Raw genomic sequence first — 23,579 nt, forward strand, 5'->3', positions numbered from 1 at the left:
AAAACTCTCTTAATTCAGGGATTGTGTAATATCAGAGCCTAGTACAGTGTCTGGTAGAGAGTAACTGCTCAGTAATATTTTTGTTGAACAAAATTGGATGGATAGTTAAATAAACAAATGTGCTATAGTACATCTCTAATGGGAGCTTTAATTTAAAAAATCATTTTAGTTTAATTAAACAACATTAGCAATTGGCCTGCCTTATTTTTAACTTAAGTTAATTAAATAACTGAAGAAAAGAACAGGCTAATGGTAAATTTATTGACAGATAAAGTCAATCCTTTCTATCATAACTTATAGGATCATTTCCCAAAATGTGCTGAGGAGTCATAGTTCCAAAATATGCTAAAAGGGCTTATCTGCTTAAATAAAATAATTCAGTTTAAATTTGTTTAACCCAGTGCTTCCAAAGCATTTTGGGCCACAAAACTGGTTGATTCGCTTTGTCGTACAGCAGAAACTAACACACCACTGTAAAGCAATTATACTCCAAAAAAGATGTTAAAAAAAAAAATTGACCTCTGCATAACTATTACCATACAACTCTAAACTTCAGGAAAATCCTAGGTTAATAACATCTTTGTCATTTAAACAAACTTTTCCTAAATTGCCTTTAGCTACTTCCGGGTATCTTTGAATTCGAATTTAAAAGTCTAGGGATTTTAATTTCATGATGTCATTTTCAAATGGCATGGTAAAACTACCTATGAAATAAATGTAATAATTAAAGTCTACAGGCTTATTATCTCAAACTCCATTTTCATACCAATATGGAGGAATCAATCACATACAGTGTTTTTGACTACTTGTACCTGCTGTGCTTGATTGAAGCCCTTGGAGGTCATTTTGTGCAATTATTGAATCATTACTAAAAATAAAATTACTTGTTCAATATATTTGTCATCTCAACAGAATTATAAAACAGTGAATTTTGTTTATTAAACACTAACTTCATCAATTATTTTTTTGTTATGTGCTATTCTTTAGGTGATATAACAAAACTACCCTCACTAGAGATAGTAAATGTGAACACTTAAGACTCCTTATTGTGAGTAAAACCCTATCATATATATTCATACACAAATGAATGCCAAATGGAATAGTATTGAATCACCATGAGGTACTACCATAAAAGAATGGCAAAAAATGAAAAAAATAATAAAATAATGGCAATTTTTGTAATACTTTGTGTTAATTTTTTGTATGCTTGGAAATACAAGAAATTCATACAATTAGAGACTAAAAAAGTATTATTCATTAATTCATTACATTATAATAATTTAAAGTATTGGATAGAAATCACATTAACTGAAAGGAAAGTGCTAACCCAACGTTAGTTGGGATAATGAAGACAGTAAACTTTGTAGACAATGTGTTTAAAAAAATAATTGCAGCTGTAAATGTTCAATAATGTTGAACATTATTAAATCAATACAGAATATATTTTAGGCTTACGTAGGAAACATAATATGTATATTTCCTAGAGGATATCAGTTTCTCACTTAATAAAAGGTAGGATGTTTTGAACATCTTAAACATTTGTTTTTCTTGTTACTGTTAATCTTGATTCTGTGGACTTCCCTTATTCTTTGATTACCTTGGATTCCTCTAATTTGGGAGGGTTCTTCTACAACCTTGACTGAAAATTACATTTTTTAAAGTCCAACCCAGGTATTAATCTTGAGAGTCATGCTATATTGAGAGAGATTATGGAATATAAATTTCAAAAAGTTCCTTTTTCAGATCAAAAGGCAAGCCTGGAAGACTAAGTTAATAGAGCTTTACAAAAAGTCATGATTAGTGAAAACTCAGGACATGACAAGAGAGTTCTCCCACCATCTGATAGGAACGAGAAGTCTAAGCTGCAACTTCATATAAAAACTCTCATGAAGGATTTAGGTTAGTGAGGGATAGTACAAACTTTTATGTAGATTTGTTAAACTCCATTTGCTAAAGGAATTAATTCTGAAGTCTTACAGCATTGATTTACAGAAAAATGTAAGCCCCTTAAATACATATCCACTTTCAGTAGAGCATTAAGAATAATACATGTCCAAGTTGGTAGTTTTACATTTTGTTGAAGGATGGGTTTGGGGTGGCAGACACATATGAGTGAGTTAACAGAGAGCCAGGAACCTGCCATGGGGATATCATGGTAAGAGAAAAATAAAATTTATTGTAGAATATGTGGTTTAAAGAGTTCTAGCTAAAGAGTGAATGGAAGATCCAGCAAAAAGTATCATGGAGTCGAGTCAGAAAGGTGCACCACTGACCATTGCTAAAACTGCAAACTATAAGTTGCCTTGTGGACACCAGCAGTGATGTCTACAGGATTCTCAGGTACCAAGAAATGGTGTCTCCACTGAAACCAGCTAATATTCATGAATGAGAACAAGTGTTTACATATAACTAGTAGGTTTCACCCCATTACTATTAGGCCTCATAGAATATCACTTATAACTAAAGCTTTCTTTAAAAAGGAAGGAGGTGACCTATCCCTGAAAGTTTGAACGTTTGCCCCAAGGAAGCTAAGTTAACACAAAAGAGACTTTTATCCCAGAACAGACTGTCAAATTTTAAGTTTATTCCATCACCAGTAGGCATGTGTGATCCAAATTAAAATAATAAACAAAAATAATTTTTTTCAGTTTTACATTCATCAAGTACTAAATTTTAAACCTACTAGATGTTTTAAATGATCTATATTAAAACTGGATATTTGATCAATTATCTCCTATTAATAGTAGTTGCTGTATTTGAAGAAAGTAATCTAAATCACATTTATTTTACTAAGATATTTCTTGCTTTTCACAAATTCCATGCTATTTAAAAATAAGGTTAATATAATTTGCCAGCAATAATGGGTTTATATATATAAATTAAACACATTAAGAAAGAACACTTAGAAAATGTAAGCATTATAGACCTTTTTTTAAAGTAACAATCTATAATATTTTCCTTTTTGACTATAAGTCAGAGTTCCTCAAGTATCAAGGTTATGGAGACTGATTCAATTCCTTAGAAAATAATGAAATTTTTATAATAGAATCTCAATCCACTATTTAATATGTTGATTTATATGACTATTTCTTTACATATTTCAAATTTAATCTGAAATGAAATGATAACTGCTCAGTTACTGTTAAACACACCCACAATTTACGAACAGAATTTTGGGCTGGGAGATACATAAGACTGGAAAATAAATTTTAAGGATTGGAATGAAAATATAGTTAGCTATGGAAGAATTTAATTCTAACATCATTATCAACTAATATGATAAAAGGCCTTACATTTTATATTGGCACAACTATGAAATACACATTTACATCACACAAGAAAATCCTATCAAGGAGTTTTTTGGGGTTTTTTTCCTTGGTAGCTATTCTATTTATTTATTTATTCATTTTTTTAACATCTTTATTGGAGTATAATTGCTTTACAATGTTGTGTTAGTTTCTGCTGTATAACAAAGTGAACCGGCTATACATATACATATATCCCCATATCTCCTCCCTCTTGTGTCTCCCTCCAACCCTCCCTATCCCTCTCTCTAGGTGATCACAAAGCACTGAGCTGATCTCCCTGTGCTATGCCGCTGCTTCCCACTAGCTATATGTCCATGCTACTCTCTGACTTCGTCCCAGCTTACCCTTCCCTCTCCCCCATGTCAAGTCTATTCTCTACATCTGCATCTTTATTCCTGCCCTGCCCCTAGGTTCATCAGAACTATATTTTTTTAGATTCCATATATATGTGTTAGCATATGGTATTTGTTTTTATCTTTCTGACTTACTTCACTCTGTATGACAGAGTTTATCACTTCACACCGGTCAGAATGGCCATCATCAAAAAATCTACAAACAATAAATGCTGGAGAGGGTGTGGAGAAAAGGGAACCCTCTTGCACAGTTGGTGGGAATGTAAATTGATACAGCCACTATGGAGAATGGTATGGAGCTTCCTTAAAAAACTAAAAATATCAGGGAGTTTCTAATGGTTGTTTAGACAGACTAATGGTTACTCTTAGACCATTTTGATTACTAAATATCTTATTTTAATTATCTTTATCGGTTGTATAGACATTATACTAATTAAGTTGATGAATCTCATAGACCAGATAGATAGATTTATAAAGACAGAAGTAAAAGAAGTTATTTTTTTTAATCCCAAAATAATGTTTAAGTATTTCAAGGTAAAGTAATTATTTAGCATTAAAGGATACTTGAAGATAAAAAGATCATATTGTTATTAAAATCAAAAGGAAATAAAGTACAAGATTAGGAATTATTTTCCGACACTACAGGCCAATAGAACTTAACTTCCTATCCTCTTAAAACTCAGTAAATGAAAATAACTAGCTTACTTTATAAGCTTAAAATACTGCAGTTTGTCCATGTATGAAAAGGGGATTATTTTGAGATAAGGATTCAAATTTAGCTTATGAATTTTCCCCCAGAATGTACTCAATTAAAATTTAAATAATAGGGACTTCCCTGGTGGTGCAGTGGTTAAGAATCCTCCTGCCAATGCAGGGGACACGGGTTCGAGGCCTGGTCCGGGAAGATCTCACATGCTGCAGAGCAACTAAGCCCGTGCGCCACAACTACTGAGCCTGGGCTCTAGAGCCCGTGTGCCACAACTACTGAGCCCACATGCCTAGAGCCTGTGCTCCGCAACAAGAGAAGCCACTGCAATGAGAAGACTGCACACCACAACAAAGAATAGCCCCCGCTCGCTGCAACTAGAGAAAGCCCGTGCGCAGCAACAAAGACCCAATGCAGCCAAAATAAATTAATTAATTTAAAAAATAATAATACCCTCTATTATATATATGCATATATTCACTGAATATTTCTTAAATTGTGCTGACAAAGCTGTGTCCACTGGCTTTATCAGAAATAGCCTATTGGGCCAGGTGCTACATTCCCATGAAAGTAAACTATACCTAAACTGTCCAAACCAAAAGGTTTGATCTTCTCTTATTATATTACACTCCCACCTACAACTGTGAAATCATAAACATGACTCACATTGATAGTTATAAAATTAGAGGAGAGATTTCATGATTAGATAGTGAAATATGATCCCTCCATTTTTAAAAAAATGTAAATATGAAGGTATAATAAGAAAAACTGGTGTCTAAACAAAATTAGAAAAAAATGTAATTAAACAGATTGCTTTGATGCTGTGCTCTATTTTTAAACTTGGACTTTATTTATGATTTTTAAAATTCTGTTATACAGAGGAAACCGTTTTTCAGTTACAGTTTTAACAAAAATCCTATTTTAAATTTTGGTTCTAAGGATAAGTGCTTTTTTCCTGGAGAAATATGGACACCCTCATTTGTGACAGTGAGAAATACAAAACCTAACATTTTCCTTTTAATTGTGATTCCTGGATTTAAATTTTACGTTTGGTCACAATTTTTTAACTATTTGTACCTCACTGTTAGTGTGTTTCTCACTCATTCCATATGGTTGATTGTTTCATAAAACAGCATCTTTATTGACTGCATGTCTGAATTTTACTATAAGAAATCTTAATGACTTTTGATTTGCACAACAATAACATGTCTAGCCACTGTGACTATTTTTACTCTTTGGGAAACCAAGGCTCAAGACAATTTAGACAGTAGTTAGTAACTTCGCAGTTCAACGCTCATCTTCTGACCCCAAATCCTATTCTTTCCCACTATATTACGTTGCATCCCTGATAATCTTATTTATTTTTGTTCAGTAACAGTGCACACACGTTTATGTCAAAACATTTCCAACTGTAAAAAACAGAGTAACTAGTCTGAAGTTATTTCCCACTTAAATTATGTGCGTCTAAAATGTCAAACAAGGGCCTCTGTGTAACTGGGGTTTATGGCAGTGAATTTTCAATACGATTTGAAAGTTTTGCCCATTAAATGTTTTTCTAACCAAAAAGAGGCACAGCTGATCCCAAAATGATAATCTCTTTTAGACCCTATATGAAATATTTTTCTACATAAATTGAAAATACACTGTATTACTATTGACATACCTTTGTTAAATTGAAACTGTCTCTAAAATGTTAAACTGCATAAGAAGAATCATATTAACAAAATTATGAAAGATAAGAGAAAAATCAAAATGTGATAAAAATCTATAAGGATTTAGAAGGCTTAATCTATAATATAGGAATATTCATATATTTAGATATTTGGAATCGATTAAATGCTGTAATTCCTAAATTTACATGCCAAAAAAATTTTATAAATATCTACAGCTGTAGTATCTTTGCACATTAAAAAAAGTATGATATGCTGAATAACTTAAAATGAAAAATGCTGTAATAATTTTCACACTTGAATAACTGATCTTTATGGACAAAAATAATACTTTTTAATAAACACCATCTAAAGGTAAAGTTTTCTCTGTTGGACAGCTGTCATCTGAAAATCTCCTTCCAATTTAGAAATTAAGAAAACTTGATCAATTATTCATGTAAATGGAAAATAATAGATTTTAGGTTTATAATAAAGATCAAGTGACAATAATATAGGGATTTCAATAAATAGAGAACTTCCAAATACCACAATTAATGAAAAGTTATACCATTTATGTGTGAAATAGCACTACTCAAGTTCTCATTAGAAGAGACTTAATGGAACTTGAATGTAGGAATCTTATTTAAAATCAAAGACTAATATAGTAAAATGACATTGAAGTGATTTTCTTTGGGGGAGAATTGAAAATTTATAAAGGAAAAATTTAAACGCATAGAAGAGATAAGAATAGAGTTTTAAAAGAAGAGATTTCCAGTATAAATAAACTTGGCAGGGGCAGTAGCTGCTTTATTTATTTTAGATACATGTGAATATTTTCAATGTGGGAACTGGGGGAGGGAAATCATTCTGTATCAAAGTCATTTCATTTAAATCATGATTTTTCCCAGTACTTTTGAGTCAGAACACACTATATTTGTTAATGTGTTATCCTCAACCTCTACTTAACATGATTTAAATTATTACATCTAAAATAATAAAGAAGCCAGCCTATAACACAACTGAAAAGAGGTCCTATGGGGGAAAGCATGTTGCTGTGTCTGTGTGCCTACTCCATCAATTACAGGATCAATTAAGGGACAAGCTATAAAAAATAGCTAATGGTATTTAGGAATCCTTAGGAGTTTTCAGTTAATTTTCACAGTATTTTATAAAGAATACAGATTAAACAGAAATGCTATGGGGAAAGTCATCAATCTTTGGAAACTTAGAACATTAAATGAACTCAAAAGACTAGATAAATCAATAATAATTACTGAGTACTCAATAAGTATTTGAGTTATTAGGAAGCTGTGCTACATGGAGACTTGGTTGTGACTTTTGAGTAGTATATTCCACAAAATTTTCTATCTTGAATTAGTTATAATTTAGACAACACTGAAATTACATGGTAGCATGGAACAATCTAAAAAGCATGATTATCAGTTCATGCCAGATGTATTCAGCATGTCAGAATTATGAATTTTATAGCTATTTAAGTTAGCCTAGTAGAGTTTTTGTTAATCAAAATTTCTTTGCTTATAGTTTCAAGAACTGCTTCTCCAACTGAGCTTACGTTTAGGTAAAATATTATTTGGAGATAATGTAATTAGAAAAATCAAGCCTGAATCAGGGAAGTTTTAAAAGGATACAATGCAAAGGTGTGTTTTTATATATTAAAACTTTTCCTTGATTTTATTATAAAATTATAGCTTACACTTTCTCAGGCCACTTTATTCTCTCTACAGTGAGAAGATACAGATTACACCAAAAATTACCCTCTTTTGAGCTCTTTTCCTACTGAAAATAGAAATAATTAATACCCCATAAAACACTTCCTTTCTATTTTACTACAGTAAATTCATTGATATGTTATTCTTCAGTGCTAAAACCAGAAAGGCAATGCAGGAAAATCAAACTGAATCTTGAAAATACTATAAAAGTCAATTTAAGATTAGTGAGTAGAATACTGAAAATGATAATTAAGCACACAAATCTACTAGCAGCTTTGTACTACTGTCTTATAATGCAAAACAAGCTATCTAAAGATACCAGTTTCATGAAACCATACTGCATAAAACAAACGAAATACCATTTTATTTTTTAAGATAAGAGATCTATGTTTGTTTGTTTTTTCTCTCCAGGCTGTACATTTAAATATAAAATAAGTGCTACTTTATTTCTATTCAGATAAAGAGTAGAAGACGTCTTACTGAAAGATTCCATGAATCCAACAGAAAGGATCACTACATGAGTCAAAGATGATAGTCTTTTGAATTTCTGCCACACCATCTGCCTTAATTCATTGAAGAGGGAATCAGAGCCATAAAATTATGTGAGGGGAAAACTCCACAAGGAAAGAGGTGAACCCAGAGATAAAGAGGCTCTACAACAGCTAATTGTTTTCATAAAAAGTCCTCTTATTTCTGAACTACACAAAAATTTTAGAAATTTAAATGGAAACTCAGTAAAATATGATTGCAAAAATAAAAGTGACACTGGTTGAAACTGATAAGATTCAAGTTACTATGCCCAGTTATTTTTAATAAAATAAAGGAAAATAAGTTTTTCTATAAACATTTAATTTTTATTTTTAAAATATAATGTTTTATGATGATAACAGATATGATAGACAATATATTCTATCATGAGAGATGTTAATACAATGCATAGCTTTAAAAGCAAATTTGCATTCATGTTCCCATTCAAATTAACTACTTTACAAATAGAAATAGGTTTTTCTACAGTGGACTTTGTCTAAAATCTTTACTTTTAAGTTACAATCTTAGGAATTTTTATTAGAGTGATACCCAATACAATATTACAAATACAATCACATTAATCTGTTGCTATTACTGTGAGAAACGTATTGATAGGGCATCTGTAGAAAGGTTACTGGTCTCCAAAGTATAAATTGTGGACATTTGTATTCCAGAAAACAATATGTAGTCTAATACTATTTTAGGTATTAACTATAAGCTACCTAAAGTCATCATATTCAATTTACAAAGTGCTTCACCTGAAGATTATTAATAAAGGAAAGCACTAAAAAAAACAGATAAATGGAAATATTTAACTGTGGCAATATTCACTATTCTCTGAACAGTACACTGCTAAGAATGAAATGAATTAACACAAGTAGTCTGAGAATAAGTGCACCAAACCCACATAATATTACTAAACATTATAGAAGCTACATTTTTATTAATACTCAATCTTCATAATAATCAAATTCTAAACAAAGAGTTTTTTCAAGTTAATATATCAAATACTATATCTCACTTATTCAAAACTTATACCTGTAGATAATAAACCTAACAAAGTTAATGAAAGTAACATTTTTGCAAAAACACTGTATATGGAAATGGATTTCAATTGATGAAGAGCCTATTTACAACTGCAGTTTTCTGCAGTGTTTTGTGGTGCATGTTTAGGTAGTATGTTCAACTACTGAACCACTTTATTAAAGGTAAATATTATACCTGTTACACATTACCTTTTAGAGGTTAACAATATTCTTTATTCTGGACAGTGTACTACAAAACTCAACTAACTTTTATACTGTAATTTAGTTATGATTACAATATTGCCTCAGCAAGAAAATGACCATTTTTGCTTATTCAAATTACCATGTGTTAATGCTAAAGATATTTTGCCTCTATCATAAAATGCAGTTGTGTATACCAAAATAATTTTACACATCAAAGGAAAGGTATTCATTAAATATACCTTGATATGGAGCACTAAATCCACGATATCGGTGATTGCTGTCTGTAACAAAATGCAGTCTGAGCCAGTTTTTGTTGCTGATAATTGGTGGTGGTATATTCATTCCAGATAACCTGAATTACGGAAGACAACAAAAAAAATTTAAAAAGATTTTAAGTAGTAAACATTTTCACTGAATTGGGACCCCAAAAAATGTCTACTTGTATACAATATTCATGACTTTGCCTTGCTAACTTTTTAAGCAAAAGTGAAATAGTTATTTTAGGCATAGAAAAGTCAATCATAGAAGAGTGTAATTCCAAAATAAGCTATTCCAATCAGGTTGCATATATTAGCAAAATCAACTGTAAACTGCATATAATTTTGATTCACCAAAATTTATTGAATAGAAAATAATAAACATAATGGCTGCTGAGCTGACAGTGCTGGTCACAGCATAACCCATGTATGTATCCATACAGTATAGTTACAAAACAGAAAGATTTAAATCAATTGATATACTTTTTCCATTTAACATAGTTTTAGCATTTCACATTCAATGGAAGAGTTCACAATTTCAATTCATAGGACAAGCACTATTTTAATGTAATTTCACAATATTGTATATTTAATGATTAGCTCTCATTATAGTGCATACTTCTATAAGGCACTGGAGGTCTGCTCCAACTGACAGACAGAAAACAGACTGCATTTTGGATATATAGTCACCACATATCTAGTCACAAAGGTAGCACTATAATCTCCTTAAAGCAAAAATTTTAAACTATGCCCCAGATACTGGTCACACTTAATAGACAAAATAACTCTCTTGCTCTATAATCTTTTGAAGATTTCCAGCAAAGTAGTTTTGCTGATTTAATTCAACAAAGGAATACCACCCCTACATACCTAACCATTTAAATACTAGGTGTGTGTTATAAAGCCAAGGTAAAATACTCTCAAAAGACTATTACATCATGAAACAGAGTTTTAGAATAAGGTTTCCTAATAACTAGTATATGACAGATCTTTCCCGTTCTTCAAAGTTTACACTTTTCTTCATAGAAAGGCAAACTAGACAGCTGGTGTGTGTGTGTGTGTGTGTGTGTGTGTTGGGAGAGGTGATTTCTTCTCTCAGTGCTTGGCAGTCATTCATTCTAGGAGCTAGGTAGGGGAGATTGTAATATCCATCTTTGCACATGTAATCAGCAGATGTAGACACAGTGATGCAAAAACTCTTTATACTACATCCTCCCCCTTTATTTCCTAAAACTCACTTTTCCTAGGATATTTGGGACCTAGCCATCACGTTTAGTGGATGACCACCTGCTATAGCATAAAAATATGAATTCACATTTATTTTATCATTGTGCCCATGAATGAATAGAATGGGCTTGGCAACATTACTGTGTAATCCAATTTTTTTGGATTCTAACATGAACAAGTTGGGTTCTATCCCGTATCGTTCTCATTTCTCCACCAGCTTTGGAATGAACTTTCTTTAATTTTTCCCCATCAATGCCTTATTTCCTCTTTTCATAGGGGTGAATGTTTACTAGTCAAGCCGGCTGTTTTTTTCAAATCTGAATTGAGTAAAGACAGACATATAACATACCTGTATAATTTTAAAACTCAAGTTTTAAAAATTTACTTCATTACTTTCAGAAAATGCAGTATCCAGGTTATCTTTATTTTTGTTTGCTTGTTGGTTGGTTTGGTTCAGACAGCAATTCAATAAACAAAAAAAACACAAAACTTGGATTTGGTACAATTATATTTTCAGTACAGTAGCATGTTTTATGCCAGATTTTGATTAACAACTTGATTCTCTTCAATTCCCCGATTCAATGAGCATAAACATCCATTTGGAAAAGTTTAAATTATTTCTGACAGGCTGCACACATTTCTAAATGTAATGAGAGTATAATACATGAATGGTTGTAAAAGACTAAAGAACAGAATTTGGAGAATGGTCCTTAAAAAATCCAACAGATGAGAAGCAACTCAACAAGGATATCACTAAAAATGTGAGAGGAAAGAAGATGAAACAGACAATGAAAAGGATAAACTTTCCATCTTTCTCTCAGGAACATCAAAGATAATTTCAGTAAGAGAGTGTAGTAAAAGCAAGTAATAGCTACTATGGAACTATAGCTTTTAACCTGAATTCACCTTCAGGAATTGAGAAAGATAGAACTGAAGACGTTACAGCAGCAGCAGCTAGAAACACAATGTACATGAGGTGGAGCAAAAATGGCAATTTAACAGAGGTGGAACTAAGAGATATTCCTGACAGCCTCAGTCCTTATGCTCATGAAGCGTAACTGTAGATAAGCCAAGACACCGAACTAGAAATAGAAAGCAAGTGCACCAAAGACTCATTTGCCATCAGAGAATGAAAATAGCTTCACTGGTTATAAGGGAATCACATGGAATTTCCTGACTGTGGTAACTTAGTATTGCTCACTATTTAAACATGATTTACACAGTATGGCTTTGTGGCTTATGGAGCAATCTAGTAAATGAATTTACAAATATATGCAGCACATTTCACATGTTATCAGGAGGTATGAGAAATGGAGGACTAAGTATATGTGCCAACTAGAAAGATTTCATTAAACTAATTAATTGAGATAATTAATTTCTTAAATACTAAAGGAGATATTTCATAAATATAACTGTTAACCCTATATGACATTACTATGGTCATTTGAAGGTAGGCAATATGGATTCATTCTAGTATAAAGCCAGTGAGAATCACCCCTTGGTACTGAAAAGATTAAGTATACTCAACAGTTATTCATTGAGCAGTTACTATATGACAAACACTGATGCTAAGGGTTGGAAATATAATTGTAAACAACACATACAAGATCTGTGGTCTTACAAATAAAGAAGGTAACATAAACAATTGAGTGAGATAATTTCAGAAGGCGGCAAATGATGTACCAAAAAAAAAAAAAAAAAAAAAGAGCAACCTGATAAAGAATGTCTAGAAATGAGGTTTCAATTGGTCTATTACCTTCTCTATTTTACACTCGAAATAGCCATACTCATGATTATATGTCACAAATTACTATACTGGATTTTAGGAGAATTAAATCAATGAAAATAATCGTAATGATAAATGTCATAAATCTGTATCCTACAACAGTTATTTGTATCCAAAAATAATTTAAGACATGGCTTTTGTGTAATTAATAAATTTGAATGAACACTGTAAATTAATAATGATATAAAATTTCATTGTATATTCAATATAGAATACTGAAAATAATACAGTGTAACTGGTCATAATTAATCTTTGCTAAATTTATTTTTATTTACATCATTTTCCACAGAAATAGTAACTAAATAATAAATTGATATTTAAAAATAATGCAACATTTTCTTTTACAGATAGTACCTTAGAGAATATGATCATAACCCTTAAAAGATTTTTTAAAAAATCAATTAGGTATAAGAATCCTGAGAGAACCAGAGGTCTTTACCATCTTTTTCAAAAGTTCCTAGAACTACTCTGAACTTACACCTTTGGTTTATAACTCTCTTGACAGATACTCATTGCTGTAATCTGTTAACTCTGGTTCTCAACTTTCTCAAAATTACCATTTGCAACAACAGGTGTCATCTTTGGTGGCTCTAACATCTATTTTTCAATCTGTCCAGTTCCTTAAGATCAGTCAAATCTAATGATCTGTTTTACCTCATCTTTAGTGCCTATAGACAGAGTCAAACCTAAACCCATGATTTTTCAATTACATGCCTGACTCCTGTCATAGAGTATTCTGCCTATGCTCTCCCCTTAAGAGTTTTATAATGCCTGACCTTACATTTACATCTTTAAACCATTTTGAGTTTACTTTTGTGTATGATGTTAGAGAGTGTTCTAATTTCATTCTTTTACATGTAGCTGTCCAGTTTTCCCAGAACCACTTTTTGAAGAAGTTCTCTTTTCTCCATTGTATATTATTGCCTCCTTTATCAAATATAAGATGACCATATGTGCATGGGTTTATCTATGAGTTTTCTATCCTGTTCCATTGATCTATATTTCTGTTTTTGTGCCAGTTACCATACTGTCTTGATTACTGTAGCTTTGTAGTATAGTTTGAAGTCCGGGATCCTGATTCCTCCAGCTCCGTTTTGCTTTCTCAAGATTTCTTTGGCTATTCGGGGTGTTTTGTGTTGCCAATTGTGAAATTTTTTTGTTCTAATTCTGTGAAAAATGCTGTTGATAGCTTGATAGGGATTGCATTGAATCTGCAGATCGCTTTGGGTAGTAGAGTCATTTTCACAATGTTGATTCTTCCAATCCAATAACATGGTATATCTCTCCATCTGTTTGTATCATCATTAATTTCTTTCATCAGTGTCTTATAGCTTTCTGCATATAGGTCTTTTGTCTCCTTAGGTAGGTTTATTCCTAGGTATTTTATTCTTTTTGTTGCAATGGTAAATGGGAGTGTTTCCTTAATTTCTCTTTCAGATTTTTCATCAGTAGTATATAGGAATGCAAGAGATTTCTGTGCATTAATTCTGTACCCTGCTACTTTACCAAATTCATTGATTAGCTCTAGTAGTTTTCTGGTACAGTATTTAGGATTCTCTATGTATAGTATCATGTCATCTGCAAACAGTGACAGCTTTACTTCTTTACCGATTTGGATTCCTTTTATTTCTTTTACTTCTTTGATTACTGTGGCTACAACTTCCAAAACTATGTTGAATAATAGTGGTGAGAGTGGGCAACCTTGTCTTGTTCCTGATCTTAGTGGAAATGGTTTCAGTTTTTCACCATTGAGAATGATGTTGGCTGTGGGTCTGTCATATATGGCCTTTATTATGTTGACAAAAGTTCTCTCTATGCCTACTTTCTGGAGGGTTTTTATCATAAATGGGTGTTGAATTTTGTCAAAAGCTTTTTCTGCATCTATTGAGATTATCATGTTTTTTTATTGTTCAATTTGTTAATATGGTGTATCACACGGACTGATTTGTGTATATTGAGGAATCCCTGCATTCCTGGGATAAAACCCACTTGATCATGGTGTATGATCCTTTTAATGTGCTGTTGGATTCTGTTTGCTAGTATTTTGTTGCGGATTTTTGCATCTATGTTCATCAGTGATATGGCCTGTAGTTTTTTTTGTCACATCTTTGATTTTGGTATCAGGGTACTGGTGGCCTCACAGATTGAGTTTGGGAGTGTTCCTCCCCTGCTATATTTTGGAAGAGTTTGAGAGGGATAGGTGTTAGCTATTCTCTAAATGTTTGATAGAATTTTCCTGTGAAGCCCTCTGGTCCTAGACTTCTGTTTGTTGGGAGTATTTTAATAACATTTTCAATTTCAGTACTTGTGATTAGTCTGTTCATATTTCCATTTATTCCTGGTTCAGTTCTGGAAGGTTGTGTTTTTCTAAAAATTTGTTCATTTCTTCCAGGTTGTCCATTTTATTGGCATATAGTTTCTTGTAGTAATCTCTCATGATCCTTTGTATTTCTTCAGTGTCAGTTGTTACCTCTCCTTTTTCATTTCTAATTCTGTTGATTTGAGTCTTCTTTTTTTTCTTGATGAGTCTTGCAAATGGGTTATCAATTTTGTTTATCTTCTCAAAGACCCAGCTTTTAGTTTTATTGATTTTTGTTATGGTTTCCTTATTTTCTTTTTCATTTGTTTCTGATCAGATCTTCATGATTTCTTTCCATCTTCTAACTTTGGGTTTTTTTTTGTTCTTCTTTCTCTAACTGCTTCAGGTGTTAAGGTTAAGTTGTTTATTTGAGATGTTTCTTGTTTACTGAGGTAGGATTGTATTGGCATAAGCTTCCCTCTTAGAACTGCTTTTGCTGCATCCCATAGGTTTTGGATCATTGTGTTTTCACTGTCATTTTTTTCTAGGTATTTTTTGATTTCCTCTTTAATTTCTTCAGTGACCTCTTCGTTATTTAGTAGCATATTGATTAGCCTCCATATGTTTGTATTTTTTACAGTTTTTTTTTTTTTCCCTGTAATTGATATCTAGTCTCACAGTGTTGTGGTTGGAAAAGATACTTGGTATGATTCCAATTTCCTTAAATTTAACAAGGCTGGATTTGTGACCCAAGATAAGATCTATCCTGGAGAATGTTCCATGAGCACTTGAGAAGAAAGTGTATTCTGGTGTTTTAGGATGGAATGTCTTATAAATATCAATTAAGTCCATCTTGTCTAACGTGTCATTTAAAGCTTATGTTTCCTTATTTACTTTCATTTTGGATGATCTGTCCATTGGTGAAAGTGGGATGTTAAAGCCCCCTACTATTTTTGTGTTACTGCCAATTTCCCCTTTTATGCCTGTTAGCATTTGCCTTATGTTTCGAGGTACTCTTATGCTGAGTGCATAAATATTTACAATTGTTATATCTTCTTCTTAAATTGAATCATTGATCATTATGTAGTGTCCTTCTCTCTTGTAATACTCTTTATTTTACAGTCTATTTTGTCTGATATGAAGACTGCTACTCCAGCTTTCTTTTGATTTCCATTTGCATGGAATATCTTTTTCCATACCCTCACTTTCAGTCAGTATGTGTCCCTAGGTCTGAAGTGGGTCTCTTTAGACAGCATATATACGGGTCTTGTCTTTGTTTCCATTCAGCCAGTCTATGTCTTTTGGTTGGAGCATTTAATCCATTTACATATAAGGTAATTATCAATATGTATGTTCCTATTACCATTTTCTTAATTGTTTTGGGTTTGTTATTGTAGGTATTTTCCTTCTCCTGTGTTTTCTATCTAGAGAAGTTCCTTTAGCATGTGTTGTAAAGCTGGTTTGGTGGTGCTGAATTCTCTTAACTTTTTCTTGTCTGTAAATGTTTTAATTTCTCTGTCCAATCTGAATGAGATGCTTGCAGGGTAGAGTAATCTTGGTTGTAGTTTTTTCCCTTTCATCCCTTTAAATATGTCCTACCATTCTCTTCTGGCTGGCAGAGTTTCTGCTGAAAGATCAGCTGTTAACCATATGGGGATTCCCTTGTATGTTATTTGTAGTTTTCCCCTTGCTGCTTTTAATATTTTTTCTTTGTGTTTAATTTTTGATAGTTTGAGTAATATATGTCTTGGTGTGTTTCTCCTTGGATTTATCTTGTATGGGACTCTCTGCACTTCCTGGACCTATTTCCTTTCCCATTTTAGGGAAGTTTTCAACTATAATCACTTAAAGTATTTTCTCAGTCCCTTTCTTTTTCTCTTCTTCTGGGACCCCTATCACTCGAATGTTGGTACGTTTAATGTTCATTAGTCCCAGAGGTCTCTGAGACTGTCCTCAATTATTTTCATTTTTTTTTTTTTTCTTTATTCTGCTCTGTGGTAGTGATTTCCACTATTTATCTTCCAGGTCACTTATCCATTCTTCTGCCTCAGTTATTCTGCTATTGATTCCTTCTTCATTTATTGTGTTGTTCATCATTGTTTGTTTGCTCTTTAGTTCTTCTAGGTCCTTGTTAAACGTTTCTTGTATTTTCTCCATTCTATTTCCAAGATTTTGGATCATCTTTACTATTATTACTCTGAATTCTTTTTTCAGCTAGACTGCCTATTTCCTCTTCATTTGTTTTGTCTGGTGGGTTTTTACCTTGCCCTTTCATCTGCTGTGTATTTCCCTGTCTTCCCATTTTGCTTAACTTACTGTGTTTGGGGTCTCCTTTTCACAGGCTGCAGGTTCGTAGTCCCCATTGTTTTTGGTGTCTGCCCCCAATGGGTAAGGTTGGTTCAGTGGGTTGTGCAGGATTCCTGGTGGAGGGGACTGGTGCCTGTGTTCTAGTGGATGAGGCTGGATCCTGTCTTTCTGGTGGGCAGGACTGCATCCGGTGGTGTGTTTTGGGGTGTCTGTGAACTTATTATAATTTTAGGCAGCCTCTCTGCTAATGGGTGGGGTTGTGTTCCTGTCTTGCTAGTTGTTTGGCATGGGGTGTCCAGCACTGGAGCTTGCTAGTCATTGAGGGGAACTGGGTCTTAGCGTTGAGATGGAGGTCGCTGGGAGGGCTTTCGCCATTTGATATTATGAGGGTCAAGGAGGTCTCTGGTGGAACAATATCCTGCACTCGGCTCTCCCACCTCAGAGGCCAGGCCTGACACCTGGACAGAGCACGAAGACCCTGTCAGCCACACGGTGTATAGCACAGGGAACTACATTCAATATCTTGTAATAACCTATAATGGAAAAGAATCCCTCTAGTGCTGATAAACAATTCCAGAAATTCTGTTCTTGAGACAGGCTGAAACTGCAATTAAGTCTTGGTTTGCTGTCTTGGGGGCTAGCAGCTCTACCTTGAGCTTTCTTCTTTCTTTCTTCTTTCTTCTTCTTCACACTATGAGCCACGGAGGCAGCGTAGAACTAGACCAGCTTCCAGGACTCACCCTGACAGCTGTGACTCTTCTCCGACTCTCACGGGAAAGAGGTTTGGCTGCCAGGCATTCTGCCTGCCAGACACATGGTAGCTTACAACTCTCCACTGCTTGGCTTGGCCACTTTGCTGTGCTGCTTGTTTTTCAATGCTACCTAATGTATCCAAATTTTCTACTCAATTTCCCCACTTGGGTTTCAAATAGGTGTCTCAAACTTAAAGTCTAAATCAGAATTTTTAATGTCCCCTTCACAAGTATGTTTTTCCTCTATTCTTCAATACATCATGTCAAATGGCGCCAACACACACGAGTTGCTCAAACATTTAAGTGTCATCTTTTAATTCTCTATTCTCCTCACTCCCAGAAGCCCAATCCATTTGCAAATCTTCTTCTGCCCCTAAAATCCACCTTAAATTTGTTCATTATTTTTACTGCTGCTTTTATCATAATAGCCAGGTCCCCATGGTCTCACATAGACCCCGCAGTAGTGTCTTCTTTTGATTCTACTGAGCATTCCTGCAAATTGCTCCTTATTCAGTAGCCAAGTTGAAATTCCTTTGTTTCTTATTAAATTCTAAAAGTGACTATTGGCTGAAATGTTTAAAGACTGTAGCTAAATGGAAGATGAAGGTATTACTTGCTAACTTGAGTTTTAGAACCATGAATCACTTTGGAAACACCAGTTATTCTTTAAAAAGTCTGATTTTACAGAGAACAAATAAGAAAGAGAGACAGGGATTTAGATATGGGCTATCACCTTTGCTTCCAGGTTTCTACTGGCAACATTTGAGTTGGAAACAGAAACAGGAACTTTCTATTTGAACTGCAGAGGAAAGCAGAATCCATTTCTCGGAAGCAGCTAGGGACTCAGCATAAGATAGAGTTAAGTGTAATACTTTTTTGCTTTTAATATGATATACAAGTTAATTAATGGTAATTAACCTAGCAGTAGGTTCTAAAGACTACAGGGCCTTGTTTTCTTGCCAAGGTTTATGTGGGACTCTGAGGGCTGCAGGTCCTTGAAACAGAATACCATAAACCTGAGCTTACTTAATTGGTGACAACATACAATTAAACCATAGAAAAAATTATGATACTTCTCCCACCTATTTGTGCCTATTTAAAATCTTTGATTTTAAGCTATGGTATTCATGTATTTAAAAGAAGTACTACATGTTATAAAGAAACATAATTATATTTGTTTTAAAAAAATGGATAAGGAAGAAAAGGAGGTTGTACCAAATGATAATGCAGAAAATGTGCAGTTGGCCCCCTGGAAAACATCTTCTCTTCTCTTCCATAAGGCCATAACTGTTATTTCTTTCCAACTCTCTGTCAAATTCTCCTCAGTTCCTTTATGGTCTCATATTTCCCTGCTCTCTAATGTTTGGAATCCCATGCTCACTATTCTTGTGAAGGTATCTTGGAAGGTATACTTGAGAAACCTTCCTTACTTCAGAGGTTTCTGCATCAGCTTTATGTACAGGATGAACTTTAGTGTCAAACAGACTGTATTGGATTGTTAGAGGGACCATCACCCACATGGATACTAAAGTCATCCAAGATAACTGTTTGAATCACAATGCAGAGCAAATTTGTGAGTTTGCGAGTTAAGTCCTAGGAACATGACGTGAAATTACAGGAGGAACGGAAATATGAGGCTGAGACAAAAAAACAAACATTTTCCTGTATTTCGGGAAAGAAATAGATGGAATTAACTGTTCACATATTTCAAATGGACTTTGCTCATAGAGTTCTTTTAACAGCTGGTTTAGTTCCCCATGTATTTTTGATATTTGATTCCTATAGCTCTAGAATTTATACCTCTAGAATTATGTTGTTTTATAGTGGAAGCACATTTATTCAATATCATTGGGACACGTGAATGAAAAGTTAGTGAGCAGGGTATCAAATACTCTTTAAAAGGATCAACAAACATTTAAAATAATTTATGTTAAGATATGTAGATGTATACTCATTCACCGATCTCCTGATATAAACCCAAGAATTTTCCCTTTAAGTAGATATCTAATAATTACAATTGTAATTAATTCCTTATATATTCTTTATATATAATTCATGATACAAAATTCCTTGCCATTCCAATTTATTTAAAATTGAATAATAGTTAAATACACGTATTAAGCAATCTCAGTTTTAAAATGCTTCTTTTTAATATTATTATTTCTATTTTTCTATTGTTTTCTACTTTTAACTATTTTCAGTTATTGTATTTCTACCTTTAAAGGTATCTTGTCCATACTCAGTTTATAGAAATTTTCAGTGATTCATCCTTATTAAGTTGTCCCAAAGCATCCAAATTGTTTTCATACAAATAACTTTCACTATTTATTCACTGACATTTCTTCAAGAAACATATATACATATTCACACTAATTCCCAAACCTATGGTCTGTGAATTTGTTTTGCAAAGTTGTATTCACTGAATTCATCTGAAGCTACACAAAAGTATTTTCTGCTTTTGGAGGTGGTTTACATACATAAATATGAAAGAAGGTATACTTTATTACAGATTTAGTGGCTTCTGATTGTCATACTGTTAAAGGCTAATTACAAGTAAGAAATAATATGAATAATAATTTTGACTGTTTACATAAATCTGACTAGAAAAAGACAAATGAAAACAAAGCTATATACCCTACAGTGATAAACTGAGATTAGAATTCAGATTTTCTAAAACCCTTTCAATATGTACAATAAGGATAGAATATTCTGCCTTCTTCCATCATACTTTTTTTATCCAACTGATATTGTCATTGCTGTGAGGCTATAAGTTATTTAGTCAAAGCATATCTTCACTTCATGGATATTCATTTGAAAACTCTACTGATTTAAAATACATGTTACATTTTATACTAAAAATAGCATGCTCTATATTTAACACATTTTGTTTTCTGCATTGTCAGATTTAATTTGGTGATGAAAGTGCAACTCAATCCATGTCCGACTCACTATTTATACACTTGGTTTCCTTTGAAAATCAAAACCCTGACCTAGAAAACAAGCACAGTGTTCAGGGACACCATCTTATAAGTTTGGTTGTTAGCCACCTGCTGTTCTCAATAAATCAGTCTGCAAACTACTGATCCATGTCACAGCATTTTAACCTATTTATTGGAAAGAATTGCTTACAAACCCACCATTCTCCCACTGAGTTTGTTCAGTTGAAGATATCCTACTTCCTTTAGGTCTAATTTATGTTTATAGACTTTTAGATGTAATATTGTAATAAGTATTCATTGAAATGGTATATTAATAGGCTGTTAAGTACTGTTACATGTTGTAATATATTAAAGGACTTACCTAAATTCATTGCTTAAATGATATTATTCATTATAACTATAATGGTAGAGGCTTATTATAATCAGTATATTTTAAAATCACTTTCCATAGTTTTACATTATACCATTTGCTTTGTCTTCATCCTCAAACCCTGTTAAGTAGCTTAGGTAATTACTTAGTCCTTGAAATGGTGGATTAAATTAAAAATAAATTTATGAATACAATTAGTATGCATCAACAAGTTCACATTTTTTTCATTTTGCTAAAAAATATGTATAAAATTTTTTGTTTCACTTTGCTTAATGTATAATGTATTTAACATGTTTACAGAGCAAACACCCCATAAGGAAATAATAAACAAGTTACACAAAACTTGAGATTCTTTAAAAAGACATGTTTCTTTTTAATTGAATTACTTAAGCTCTACCTTACTCTTCAAAAGTATATGATACTCTAATCAATAATACCACACGATAAAAATAAGTCATCAAAGAAACTAGTAAAGGGTATTTAATAAATGAACAAGGTAACATCATCCTCTGGTGAGCTGAAGCCTCCTGGTCCAGCTTGTGAGAATTTGCACATCTCTTCACAACCATATTCAGTGATAGGACGTTACTAGCTTGGTTGGCCATGGAATTGGAACACTTCATAGATAAGTAATTTTTTTCCTTTAGTTTGGAAGAGGAAGTTTAGTAGGTTATCACTAAGGCCATCCCATCTCTGCAAGTCTAGAAAATATTCTGGATGTACTCTATTATACAGATGAAATGTTGTTCGACATGACAAAATTATGTACCATAGAGCAGAGCCACCATAAGTTCAGCTTGGATACTTTTTAAAGTAGTACAGTATAGCTCAGTATGTTTAATAAAGTATCCATACAATGATTATTTCTAAGCTATGTGATTTCCTGCTGTATCTTCCACAATAAATTAGTGAAAAATACACAAATATATAATTGGTGATCTAAAGTTTTTGGATATAAATTAATTAGGTATCAGTAAACATATACCAAACATAGTGCTTTGGGCTTGTTTAGACTTTAATAAGCTATTTTCTTTGGCAATAAAAAGTAGCTGGATATGTTGTTTCTTAGGCCACCCTTAGTTTGTAACAATAAAACCATAAAATTATCTAGAAAAATAATATATCTTGCTATTTTAAGTTCCAAGTACATCAAAAAGCTGTTTCACGTCATTAAAGTCCAAATAAGAGACATGCGATGAGGGACAAAAATAGCCTGTTATTACTTTATCTGGTTTCTGTAATACATTCCTTCAAATCCTCCATTATGATGTCATGAAGAGTTACGAGTTATTACAGCATGCGTAGCTGAAGTTATGAATTAAGTTCATAAAATTTAGAATCAGTAATCTCCATATCAGGTGTGAAATGCATATGATTTATTAGCATTGGTATCTATTATGTAGTCAATACTCTATATTATATTATGGTTACATTTTATAATATATACTATGTTGCTGTATATTATATGTAATAATATATTAAATATTTGTATATATACACATATACTTTATAAATGAATAAACAAATAAGCAAACAAACAGATATTGGCAATGAATACTCAATTGTTTTTTTCCTGATAGATGTGCAAATTTAGAAAGCATGGAGACTTTTGTTCTGTTCTTTCTTGTCTGAAGACCAAAAGCCCAGACAAAAGCAAATCATCCTGTTCTGTACTTTGTGTTATAGAGTAATGATCAGCAGTAGAATAGCCAAGTCTAAATTTTACCTGTTTATTTTACAGTATATTGGGATGAAAGTCCAAGACATGCAATGAATTAGGGAAGAAATAACACTCATTTTCAGCAATGTGATATGGGGGTTAAAACCAGGTTTCATATCTCAGCCCTGGAGATTACTAGCTGGGTGAAATGGACAGGGTGATTACTATTACAAGCTTCAGGTTCTTCATCCATAAATTTTATAGGAATTTCAAGATTGTTGTTAGGATTTTAAAGGTTTCACCATATACCTTAGAGGGAAAACAGTGCTTTTAAGTATTAGGTCTAGGCCCTATATATAGTTTGTTGTGGAGGGATAAAGTAAAGAGTGAGGAGGGGACTGTGGTAGAGAACTTCAGTTTAAAAAAAAAAGGAAAATAACAGATGTGATACACTATCTAAAACACAAGTAAGATTAAAG

General features: G+C 32.7%; 1 protein-coding gene across 7 annotated transcripts in view; it reads right to left on the minus strand.

The window, feature by feature from the left end:
- CSMD3 (CUB and Sushi multiple domains 3) overlaps positions 1–23,579 on the minus strand; it is a 1,102,347-nt gene that overhangs the window by 713,790 nt on the left and 364,978 nt on the right. For all 7 annotated transcript variants that reach the window (XM_059042775.2, XM_067017123.1, XM_067017122.1 and 4 more), the window contains one exon: positions 9,743–9,855. In XM_059042775.2, coding sequence (XP_058898758.1) covers positions 9,743–9,855 — 113 coding nt within the window. The remainder of the gene's footprint in view (positions 1–9,742; positions 9,856–23,579) is intronic.

The sequence above is a fragment of the Kogia breviceps genome, chromosome 17, assembly GCF_026419965.1.
Source record: "Kogia breviceps isolate mKogBre1 chromosome 17, mKogBre1 haplotype 1, whole genome shotgun sequence".
Taxonomy (NCBI): domain Eukaryota; kingdom Metazoa; phylum Chordata; class Mammalia; order Artiodactyla; family Physeteridae; genus Kogia; species Kogia breviceps.